Here is a 13239-nt window from a genome sequence, read left to right on the forward strand (position 1 = left end):
TGCAGTAAGCAGTCTAAACTTTCTCATATAAGCCTTCGCCTCAAGCAATAAACTCAAATATTTCAGTCACGTTCACTGAAGCTAAGGAAAAATGCCTTATTACTTATGATCAAAGGTTGGTGTTGGTGTTCTGGAAGAGACATGGAGCGTCTGCTAGAATTTACATAAGGAGTTGAAGGCGGCTCACTTTGAGTGAACAGAGAGACATCCAGAAACATAAATAAATCTAAAAGTCAGGAACAAACAGTTTTATTCTCTTTGTCCTAGTAAAGTCACATGAGTAAAGAAAAAAGCCTGCTTGACCTTTATTTCTTCAAATCTTTCCAGTAAATTCCTAGGGATACATTCATTTGCACTCAGTATTGTCTTTTGCAGACCTTGTGACAATACAATGTAAACTTCAGAAATCAGAAATATAAACTCACGAATAATACTTGTCCTAGAGTATGTTGAGATGTCATGAAAAGTTAGCATTTGGAACTGCAAAATGGTGATGATACTATTAAAAATGTAATCATATGAATAAATACAGAGAAATTATGAAGTCAACAAACAAAATAGTGATTGATAGTGATTTCATAGATCGTTAGTCAACATGGACAAAACTAGGCTCAAATATAGGACAGTTATGAGGGTCAAATACTCCTGCAATGTCCAGAGGGTAGAGGTTTTTAAAGTGTGCAAGTGTTAAAGTAGAAATATAAAGTTTGGTATTCATTCATTCTGTGAAGTATTCTGTTGATGTAGTGTTAAGGTGTGTGTGTGTGTGTGTGTGGGGGGGGTGTAAGTACAGGGCAGGAAAAAGATATTAAAATACAACAAAATATTAATAATTATAAATTAAATTAAAAATATGAGATGAGTCATTTCTGCAAACTCAACCTGAACCAAGTGTTATTAATGTAACCAGGACAAAAAAGGTGCCACAACATAGTAGTAGTTTTAGTCCAAACATACTCTTTTCCTAACCCTAACTAAATCTATACCTAACCAAATCTTAACCTAATCTTGTCTTGTTAGAAGTCAGTGATTTGTAACAGATTTGAAAGGTACAGACAAATGAGCCTACCACATGTGTGTTAAAAACCTATAGAAAGACACTACTTTTTCTGCCCTTGTAAGAGTGATGATAATAAATAAATAACATTTGAGCTGAGCATTGTAGTATTATTGAATTATTTTATCGTGGTTAATTTTTTCTGCAGGCTCTTTATATAATGTTTTATTCATGAATTTATCATTTGCTATTTTGAAGTTTCAGCAGCTGCTGTGCAGTCTGGAAGTATACCTAAATGGTCATTGAACAAATTCCAGTGAAAAGAACGTCAGTCAGGCTTACTCAGCCTGCTTCGGAAGTGGCAGTTATAACACCTGCCTCACCCCTGCTAAAAAGGCTTAGGGTTTTTAATAGGTTTTTGAAGCTGTTTTGAGTTTGATGGAGAGCTTAATTGTGTCATGAGGTTTATCATTTCTATAAAAATTGTATGGGAAACTTTTTTTCTTCAATATCCTGGTGTTAAAATGGTTTAGTTTGATAAGAATAAATAATGGGTTCTTTGATCTCAAAATATTCACATCCATTTTTTCACTTGACCTATCCCTGATATTGTAAAATTATAACAAATGTTTTTTGGTGAATGTTGAAAGCAAGATTCATGTCAACTGCAGAGTGCAGAATGACAACTAAACGCAACATTTTGCTGTGCTGATTATTATACTTTATCAGAGTCTCTTTCATACCCTTTACTTTTTTAATCCCTGCCAACATGCTCATCCATGTTAAATCTGGACCCTAACTGCAGATGTGTCCCATAGCGTTATTTCCCTTCATCAGTGCAAACGGAGGGTAAAACTGGTACTGAGACCAATAAATACAGTCTGACTGAAGGGTGAGTTTCAGTCTGATGAGAAAGTTCTTGACGTCCAGCAGGCGCCTGCAGGATCAGGCCATCCTGTTTCTAGGCACTGTTAAATGGAGCTGTGGCCCAGTCTTATCACTGCTGTCAGACCCCACAGCCTCTGCAGACAACTTTGGGTCCTTGTAAAGAGGATAGTGCTAATGGGTTTTTAGTCTCCTTTGGCCGTAGCTGGAAGAAAATGGGAATGATGGTTGGTGTGTGTGGGTTAGTGGTTAGTATGTGTGTGGCAGCAAGACACAGTTTTCAACTTTGAAGGTCCTGAAATAAAAACAAATATATATCATATATATATATATATATATATACACACACACAAGTGTATTGGTTCAATACACAAACCAAACAATTTATTGGACTAATCCTATTTAATTTAGAATAAAAAAGACCTTAAATTGTTTGAAATATAATGTTCTCAGTGCCGCTGCACTCAACAAGGCAGCCCAAACGACATAACAGGCAACGTGCTGTCTACTCCCAAAGAAAAACCCTCTGCGTTAATGCGATTTTTACCAGACCAGAATTAGAGGGATCTTCCAAAAACCAACAGGTCTGGTGTTTGGAGGCACTTTGGTTTCCCTGTAAGTTATGAGGCTGATGGTAAGAGAGTGGTGGATAAAACAACAACATTATGTTGCATCTGCTACACAAGAATAGGCTGCACCAGTGGGAATACTACAAACAAGCTGACTCCACTTCAGTTCGACTCTAACCTGAGGTTTGCTCCATGTCATTACCCTTTCTCTCCCCTTTCATGTCTTCATCTGTCCTGTGATAATAAAGGCCCCAAAAATCCCCTTTAGATAGATAAATAGATAGATAGATATTTATTTATCCCAAAAAATGGGAAATTACGGTGTTACAGCAGCACACGTACATTGGTCACACAACACAGAATATAAATATAAATGAGATAAAAAATGAGAAAAAAATATACATACATACAGTGTACATGAAAAAAATAAAATAATAATAGGAATGAAATAAGAATAAAATATAAGAACAAATATTTAAATCTATACAGGATGGGAAAACTAAATGTGCAACTGCTTAAAAAAACAAAACAAAAAATATGGCACAGTTATTATAATGTAAAATAAAATAAAAAGTTTTAACTTTGAAAAGACCAAGACAGTCTGTTTCAAGATGACGTTACATTGTGTGGCTGTGCATTTTTTGCCAGAGATTTCTGCTGTTCAGAGTTTGCGATGACAACACTGAAGTCTTAGTTTTGGGAAACTGTGCAAATGTTTTCAGTTTGGTCTGAACACTTGTAAAAATCCACACTATCAGGTGAAAAGAATTGGTCGTTGGCACAATATAGACCATGGCTACATCCTTAATGGGATGCATACACCAAAAATGGACACGGACTCGGAAAATGGGTCTGAATGTAATCATGTTTATACTGTTTTTAGGTGGATGTGTTTAGATGTTTTTCGTTGAGTACGGTCAGACAAAATAAACATCACATCCAAGTTTGCGGTTATGTTGATAGAAATTTAGCTTAACAGTAGAGTTAGCAGTGATGAAGACCACAAGGGAATTAGCCATCCAAAGTAGGAAGAAAAGTGCAAAGAGTCCAATTTTACCAACCCACTTGGAGCATTGACTCATTACCACGCCCACAGAACTTTCAAAATCCTCTCTTTTCTAATGTCTATGAATGTGTCTGGTTATGTATTGATCTGGGGGACACTACATCATAAAATCATTCAATTGGGACCCCAAACATATCAGTGGCTAGCCACATTTTTGTAAAGAAAGAAATCACACTGGAAAATCCACAGAGAGCTGCATGGCAATGAGAAATCTAAATACACTGTATGTGCACAGGCACAAATAAGTTTGCCAAAGTGTGAATGAAATGTGATGAGATCAACTCGGGAAGGCTGGTCCTTGTATCAAATGTTCCAAATTTTATTAATGCCGGGAGAAACTCTAGCTCCCTCTCAGCGTGAGTGTCTTTTTCAAAGTCTAAAATGATCAAGCTTATTTAAGAGTTTGAACTTAAAGTCAAGACACTTGATTTTTTTTTTTTTGTTTATCAAAGATGTTCCTTTTAAGTAATAATCCAGGACAAGGACATGTATCACAGAACACAGTGGTGATTCCTTCCAGTGCACTTTAAAGTGTTAGGTTTGCAACAGCATCTACACTGATTTCCTGCTAAATGAAAACCAGCAGCAGTGATTTGAAATAAGCAGAAGAATAAACATGGAAGCATGAGCAGTGATAGCCAACATAGCTGAATCACTAACAGCAGACAATCATGAAATCAGCATCATGATTCATCCCTTTACTTTCTAAAGAGATTTTCAGACCAGAGATTGGGTTTAATACAGCACTTGCTGTCTCTTGAGACAGAAAACCAAAATCTAGTAAAAGTGGAGGACGCTGCGGTGGGACACGTAGGTAACAACTGTGCCATGTATGTTGGTCTATCAGGCAAACGTGCATAAAACGCACTTTACTGTAAGCCTAATTTGGACAATACTAGATGGTAGACTTTATATTAAAACACTTACTATTTATTTATTATATATTATTATTATTATTATTAGTAGTAGTATTATAGGTTTTTGTTATAATAGGAAATGTTTAGAAATAAAAAAAAGAATGTCCTTCCATCAAACATTTATCTTAAATTTGTGGTTTAAATACATGTAAAATATGTAATATGAGGTTTTTTGAAAAGATGGTAAGAGTTAAGTTCTTTTATGCAATATATTGGAAGTATAAGTTTTTTATCTGTGCCATACAATTGAGATGTGCTGGAAATCATGTCAATATAATGCAGCAGCATGTATGGAAAATAGTTTTAAAAAAGGAAGTTCACTTCCTAGTCTTTTCTAGAGCTTACAACTACATTTCAAACATCTCCCTTTTGAGGGTAGGGTCTATGTTCAGTTTACAGATGTTTTGTTCATTTACCACAACTTAGCAGAAGTCTTGTCAAACTCTTTTGCACATTACAGTATAAGTGTGGACATAGAATAAAGGAGTAGCAGGCCATTATGCACAACAACATTTTTACCAGTTTAACATATGAATGGAACTCAGACACGGACTGCTTCTTTGATGATTGCCTGAGCAGAAATACACAAGAGGTTAGACTGAGTTAGACACAATTACTTGCATCCTCTCAGCCTGCAGCTGCTTGTGGTTCAGCGGAGGGTAGTGTGACTCGGTTGGAGGGCCTTGTTGATTTCCCCTGTTGATTTCTACTCAACATCGATATCTTTCCAGGGCCCCTCCAGTCCTCTTACTTTCCAGGTTAATCGACGACAATGGAAACCTCCAGGGATCTGTGAAAATCCTGCATTCAAATCACTTACACTTATATGCAAGATTTATTGAGGGCTGTTGACATGACTTGACTCAATTTAGTACAGAATATAAGTTTTACATTATCCTGACATGTGGACAAGCCAGCATGGACCCACCACAGGCAACCCGCCCCAGAACTGTAAGACAAAGTGACAAAGCTTTATTTATTATGTATTCAAACATTACATATGTGAAGGTAAATCTGGTGCTATGTTGAAAAAGCATAACAGTACTTAATATGACGCCTTGAAGGTCTCTTCTGCGCTTAACGTCAACTTTGTGATGTGAGAATTCACTTTCTGAATATTACCACAGCATTTTCATTTTTCATAAAATGTTTAATAATTCATTTAAAATTATATGAAATGTGGCAGTGCTTGTGATATACATAACTAGGTCTAACGATATGCAGAATTTTGTCAAGCTGCCGGGGGCATTTTATTCAACATCTTCATACTGCATGTGCAGCAGTCACTTAAGACTTGTAGATTTACTTCATCTGTGAATTTTTGATGTTGACCTTGTTTATAGCATATTATGGCATAATCATTGATTTTTTTAAAGAATAATTTGTGTATTTATAATTTACAAGGCGGTTTTAGGCCTTTAATCTCAGAACAGCTGAAGAAGTAATAGGAGAGACGGGGGGAATCACATGCAGCAAAGGCCCACATGTCGGAGTTGAACCTGGGCACACTGCATCGAGGAATAAACCTCAATAAATGGGCGCCCACTCTACATTCTATGCAATCAGGGCGCCCATTGCTTTGTTTGATCTTTCAGAAAGCCTTAGGAGAGTGTATCACAAACAGAGGTTATAACTAAAAAAAGATCAGAGGCCTGATAATTTCATTCCAAAATGAGTTGTTATTAGACCAATGGTTTTTTAAACAATATAAGATCTAAGTTAAAATAGGTGGTTACATTAGATGAACTTCAGGTGAAAAGTTCAAACTGCACATCAGTAAAAGGCCAATTTTAGTTTCCATTTATTGCTGCTGTTTCACTGCTCTTTCATCATTTAACTGGATGTGAGCTCACACAGGTCTTATCTGTTGTTAGCACTGCAATGCGAGTGTCCTGAAGCTTATGAGAAAACAAACAATATCTGGATGCCTGAGGTTTGGTATGAGGCCACATTTGAGAAAGCAGTCCGTCATCAGCTCCTTACAAGCCTGAAAACAATGAACACGCCACAATAGGCCCACCATCTGTTTGGGAGGAGGAGTGTTGTTTGGCTCTCAGTGTGGTTAGTGATACATTATATGACCTGCTGTTATTTGCTAAATTGAAATGCATTTTGAAAATTCCAATGCATTTTGGTACTCAGAGCAGTTTTGCTGACACAATCTTACAAAGAATACAGTCCCTCCTAATGGGACCTTTCTTCATCTCCTTAAAACAGTTTTAATAGTATACATAACAAGTCTTAAGTACAAGAAGTACTGTTTTATTCTTGGGGTACTAGGGTTGCAACACATTATTTTTATCATTGCTCAATCTATTGAATATTGTTGGGATTATTTTGTCAATAAAATTGTATATTAAGTATATTAAACATTTCAATTTTGAAGAAAAAAACCTTCTCTTTGCAACCCTACTTTTCTACCACTTTCTGTACAGTGGGTTTCTGTCTTACTGTTCCGTTCCTAAGGTATGAGCGTTTTTTTTCTCATTCTTCAAGGACAGAAAGTGCAGTTCAAAAATCTCTCACCTGCCAGTGTGCAGTGTGTTTAAAAATGAGATACAATATATTCAATGTAAACAAAGTAGATGTTTTGCACCCAGACATTTAAGAAAATAATACATTTATAGCTGTCACTGCAATATCCTGACAAGCGTAATATACAGTATTTGCTGAAGATTATCATACCGTCTAATGTCTACAGTCAGCACAGGTTGGGTTCCCTGTCTGGCAAAGGTGGAGCTTGTCACTGCCATTTATGCTGCTTTCCATTGTAGGCTACTCGGAAATATGCAAAGAAATCGTATTTAGTTCAGGCGCCTACATTTCATCATCGCTGACTCACAATGGCGGCCCAACAGACAGAGAAAGAAGACAGTTCGACTTGAACAAAAAACTCACACACCCACAAGAGCATCGGGCTAATGTTGACTGAGATCACATCTAAACCGTTGCCGTTGACTGCGGCCGGTCTATGTGTGCATCTTAGGTGGGACACAGACACCTCTGGCTCGGTCTGTCTTCTCAGGTAATGAACCACCTTCTTTCCACGGAGTCACCTTTTTGGAGGAACATTCAGGAAATGATAGCCAGGCTGGAAGCCACCCATAAAGCCTGAGAGAAGCTGGGCTCTCTTCTCCGCCCGCAGCAGCAGCAGTCAGGGCGCCCCCAGTGGGTTTGGCAGCACCGCTAGCCCACAGATAGCTTCAGGGGAATGCAGCACCACCAACAACCCACTTATTTTACTTATAAAGGGGAAAAATGTTGTACAGCCTCAAGAATTTGGACTTTACTGCAGCATGTGAAGGCATCACACATGTGAGAGCTGACACCGTCATGACATCATACAGTTGACACTGTTTGGATTTGGAACTCTGGGAAATGAGGTCCCAGAGGCCCACCTGCAATTACATCTTGCCGCCAAAGCTGCTGCTAGAAATAACTCAAATCTTTCTAACTAGAACTTTAAAGGATGAAAAGTAGAAGTACTTATTGTGCAGGAAAATGCTCACTGCCAGTGTTAACTATGATATCTGATATTTTTGGATTAATATTACTGCAGCATTAATGTGTATGTTGCCTTTTACTGCTGCAGCTGGCTATGTTTGGGCTCTATTTACCTCCTTTATATAGTGGCTGGTAGTTTAATATACACAAATGCATCATATTCTATAAGATCATCATTGTACCGTTGATGTCCTGTGAGAACCAGGTATCTCTACAAAAACTTTTGTGTCAGAAAAACAGCCCTGTTTTCAGCTTTGTGATGATGCATTTTCCAGCTAATCCAAGAGGCTTTTTTAATAGTTTATTCAGCTTATAATTAGGAGCATTTTCTCAACATAAAGGAACACTTAATCCTTCAGTTCATCACAAACATTCAAAATCAACACATCTGGAAATCCATGGTTTTCACTGGACAGTAAGGGGATGAAAAGCTGTCAGATAACGTAGTGGAGCAAACAGTACAATATGTGCCTCTGGGATGTGGTGAAGTAGAATTATAAATTAGCAGATAATGCCCAAGTACATTACTTGAGTAAATGTACTTAGTTACATTTCATTACTGAATTACAAGACAAAGGCAGCAAATCTTTGCATTTAAGACATCAGAGTCCATGTGCTCTTTTTCGTACTGAAAATACCACACAATATCAAAAAGATCTAAGAAATAAGAACTTTTATTCATAATATATTCATACTTGTACACAAGTAAAATAAAATGCATATCTATGGTTCCATTGAAATCTCCATACACAAATTGATAGCATTCTTTTGTAAAATGCTACCCATAAACCCTTTCTGTCATGAAAATAGAACTAAACTTTGGGGAGATAAAACATTTGTTTTATAAACATAAAAAACATAACACTACCCAACAAATGCATCGCTTTCAATAAATAATGGGGGGGAGATTGTTTATCTTCATCGGACCCAACATTCTTTGTGTGCGCTCCGTCTCTGATTTCCAGTATTTGTTTTTTGTTCTTGTTTCTTTTTTTCGTCTTCCGGTGGTCTGTCTAAGCAGTAAAAGCTTTTGAGAGGGAAAAAGGGAGTAGTCCTCGAAGTGTAGCTTAGACACAGTACAGTTAAGTACATAGAGAACAAACAATTTTGGGCACCGATTCATTATATACATTAGATCTGTAATGTTCTGTAAAGGCATCCATTTTGTTAAATGTACTCTAAAGTCTTCATGATCATTGTTTGTCCACACCCACAACGGGTCAACGTAACTCCTTGCTTTTTAGTGAGTGTCTGTTGTAGATGTCACTGCATCTTCTTTTATCATTGTCATGAGCATCAACAATCTTGAGTCCTGTGTTCAGAGTGAGATCAGGAGTCCTAAGACATGGCTAGAGATATCCAGATCATGGGAATGAAGAGAAAGTGCAGCACTTGCAAAGTAGAACCTCGGCCTTTGATACAGTGGGCGTCTGATTTGGGCTTTTTGGAGCACTTCTTTTTCTTTTTGTTTGATGCTGTAGATGATTCCAGATTGTCTATAAGGTCAGGGTTTAGATTTTCCAAAGACTTGTCAAGGGTGTTGGACAAGGTTCCCAGTGGTCCATCATTCTGCTTGTTTTGGGTCTCATTTTTTGTTCGTTCCGGCTCCTTATACTTAGTCTTAGACATGTTTTCCTTTTCCTTAAGGGGGTTGTTAGTGATTTGGCGGCTTTTGCCAGACAGGATTGAGGACTTGTCATTATCTCCAAGGCAACATCTGGGAATGGGGTCCCCGAGAGGATTTTCAGTGGAAGAGAATTTCCCAGACTGTCCCTTGGAGTTGAAGAGATGGGTTTGAATTTGAGGCGTTTCCACACACCCCTCCAAATCTTCACTTTTCAGTCGTTTCAGGTCCTTTCCTGCCAGGAATTCGGGAACAATGCACTCCAACTCAGAACTGGAACCTTTGAAACGTTTGAACCAGTCCCACAAGGTCCTCGCCCGGCAGTCACAGATCCACTGGTTACCATTCAAACGCAAATACTGGAGAGACTCCAGCGCGTCCATGGTCTCACCCGTCAAGACAGTGAGATTGTTAAAGAACAAGAACAAGGATTTCAGCTTACCAAGATCACTAAAGGCCCTTGGTTGGACATAGATAACCCGGTTCTGGTGTAGCAGCAGCCTGTCCAGATTGATTAAGCCTCGAAACATGTTGTCTGTTACTATCTTGATCTTGTTATTGTGCAGATAGAGATAGGTGAGGTTTGCAAGGTCCAGAAAGGTGTCATCATGCAGGGTTAGAATGTTATTGTCCTGCAGGTAAAGGTACTGTAGGGAGAACATTCCTCGGAAAACCCCAACAGGGAGCTCCGACAGGCCACACCTGTGCAGGTGGAGGGTGTGCAGCTTAGTTAAGCCCCGGAAGGCTGTAGGGTTGATGGAGCGGAGGTTGCTGTTGTCTCCAATGTCCAATTCCTCCAGTCTTTCCAAGCCGTAAAAGGCACCAGCCTCAATGTAGCTAATGTTGTTGGAGTATAGCCAGAGAACAGTAAGATTGTGGCAAGAGCTGAAGCTGGTGGATCTCACCACCGTTAGCTTGTTGCTCTGAAGGAATATCCGCTGGCTCCGCACGGGGATCTCAGTAGGAATGGAAAACAGTCCGTGTTGTTGGCAGGCCACAGTGGGCTTGGGCTCACTGTAGCACACACACTTGGCAGGGCAGCTGTCACTTTGAGGCACAATGTTCAGCCACATCACCAGAAACAGGAGTCGCCCCCCTATGGATAAAGAGAAAAATCTGTGGGTTAGGACATAATGTATGTAAATATTAAAAGTCACAGTTCTAATATAGTCACAGAAATCTGCAGAAATAGATGAATTAAGGTCAGTATGTAATATGCATGAACTTTTGAAAGAACACATTACATTTTAATCAGACAACATCATTAACTGATTTTTTTATTTTTTTTATTTATATGACTGAAAATACATTTTTGAAAACAGTATGAGCAAATACGCAATTTAAACCTATGACACTGTGCTTACCATCAAATCAAATCAAATCAATTAAAGTTTGAAAAATCCAAAACATTTTTTGTAAAGTTCAGCATATTACTACAGAATAGGGAATTCTGTACATGACTGTGATTCAGCAAACATTTTAAAAGTTATTGTTATTTGGATCTGGGGACACAGCTCTTCCCTTCTCTTTCTGCTGACATAAGGACCTAAAAAGCTAAAGAGAATCCTGTGAAGGCGGACTCATTTAAAAATGATTGGGTGGCTTTTATGTGGAATTAGCTTGCTCTAATAGGGCGGACATAACTTTTGGTGTTTCAGCGTTCCTAAGGTTGACATTTAGCCTGACGCTGGGAGATAAGCTTTCATGCCAGGCTGAGAGATTGATGCCTGGGGCCAAGGTGGAAAGATGGCTACAAAGGCACTGCTAGAGTTTCCACTGTGCATCCATGACTGAAGCATTTATTGCGGCATGAAGATGAGATATACAAGAGGTGTGGTAGCACTCAGGACAAGGCCCGTAAATGTCCATGTACAAAGTATGTGTTTGCCCCAAAGGCATCCATGTTTAATAAAAGCGTGTTCCTGCATTTGCTCACATTAATTATTTTAGCTTGTCCTCTGCCATGGATCAGCTTGTTACACAGTGGCACAGTAAGTGAAATCGACTGGATTAGCACATGTAAATGATTACTTCTGACATTTACTTTGTAAAAATTAAGTGCAGCTATTGGGGCTCACACATTCCTTTATGTAGGGACTTCTGGTGGGAAAGTGTCACAGGTATGTCTAGTAGCAGCATATTATGACAAGTAATGCTTAAAATCTTTGAATCCTCTTCTGCTCCCTGTCCTTACTGAGGATTTCCAATCTCTGCTTCCATGCACATGTGAGGAATCCCAGGCTTGCAGGCACGACAGGTAGCAAGGCTCTGGGAAATGCATGAGCCTTTCTCAGCCCTCCCTCTATTTCATTCTCCCTCTTCTCATTCCTTTGCAATGTGTTGTGGTGCAGCTCATCTCTGGACCTTGTTAAACGGAGCTCTGGTGTGGCCTGACAGCAGCCCTCTGCTGCACTTTCCTTCCAATCTCCCTGCTCAGCCGTCAGACTGCCACTGGAAAGCTGTCAAGGCTTTCCACCCTTTCTGCATCGCAGCACTTTTCCCTCAGCACTGCCAAACAATAGCCATATTTTATCGCACAGCACGCTTTGTGTATTTCCTCTGCTGTCTTCATTCCCCCTCCCCCCATTGCTGTCTATTCATTAACAGGCTATTTCCACCCACGCGTTGCATGTCAAAGCCTAGTTTTCTCTGCTCTCAGCATAAAATGTCTTGTCTTTGTTAGCATCTGTTGAATGACAGCATAACCCCCACAATGTCATCAACTCCGTCCCAATCCCCTTTTTTTCCTCTTAAACCATCTTCTCATCTGCATCATGATTGCATTACCAGATTTCCAAGCAGATATCTGGGAGTGATGGCTTCCTAAAATCTTTGAACTCTTTCGTTCACATTTCTGAATAACCTCTGCATGACTTCTTAGTTACACATCTCACCTTCACTCTAGAGACTTGTATCTATGGACAGCTAATGTCCAGTAACCTTCACACCATTGATCGGTCAACAGTGTTGGTCTTCCCCCTTTTATTTTAATCACTACTGTGTTGTCTTTGTTCCAAATCTAAACAGTTGCCAAGATTACACAAAAAGGAACTTATGTTTAGCTGTCCTCACAGCTGGTGTTGACACAAACCTAAATATCTTAAAAAACAGCAATAAGGTTAAAAAAAAAGAAAAAATAGAATGAATTCCTTATCGTCCTCTGCCAGCTTTGGTCTCAACACTTAATCTTCCCCTATCTGCTGTGTCAAAAGATGGCTCCAAGCACTGTCTTCCTGCCAGTGACCTTTCTTCTGAGAGCTATATTATTGCACAGTAGCAATCATCACTCTCTTTAAGAGCAGAAAAGCCTCTTTGTTTCCTCCCGACTGACACTGTAGACCCTTCAACTTTGAGTAAAGTACATCACATCACCCCCCTCCTTCTCCTCCAAGAAAAGCCCTTCTGTTTACAAGATGAGCCTGACAATATATAGCAGGTTAGAGAGATGCGGACGACCGGTTTTCTTTTATTATAAAGCTTCCCTTGTTCGGAATATTTGTCAAAAGAATTTCTCCAAGATGATGTTAGGTCGCTGAGGCAGTCTGATTACGATTTAAAATTGGGTTGATATTGGTCTTCTACCAAAAAAAAACTTGGCCTTTCAGTGTCCCTTTCTTTGATCGCAAAGGTAAAGATTGTATTCCATTAGCTTCAGACCTTGAAAATTTGAAAGACCT

At 38.9% G+C, this 13239-nt stretch overlaps 1 protein-coding gene across 1 annotated transcript in view; it reads right to left on the reverse strand.

The window, feature by feature from the left end:
* Window positions 1-8226: 8226 nt before the first annotated feature.
* rtn4r (reticulon 4 receptor) overlaps window positions 8227-13239 on the reverse strand; it is a 44587-nt gene continuing 39574 nt past the window's right edge. Inside the window, exon 2 of the mRNA XM_034872317.1 lies at window positions 8227-10658. Within this exon, the coding sequence (XP_034728208.1) occupies window positions 9277-10658 (1382 nt within the window). The 3' untranslated portion in view covers window positions 8227-9276. The remainder of the gene's footprint in view (window positions 10659-13239) is intronic.

Source organism: Etheostoma cragini, chromosome 5 (assembly GCF_013103735.1).
Source record: "Etheostoma cragini isolate CJK2018 chromosome 5, CSU_Ecrag_1.0, whole genome shotgun sequence".
Taxonomy (NCBI): Eukaryota; Metazoa; Chordata; class Actinopteri; order Perciformes; family Percidae; genus Etheostoma; species Etheostoma cragini.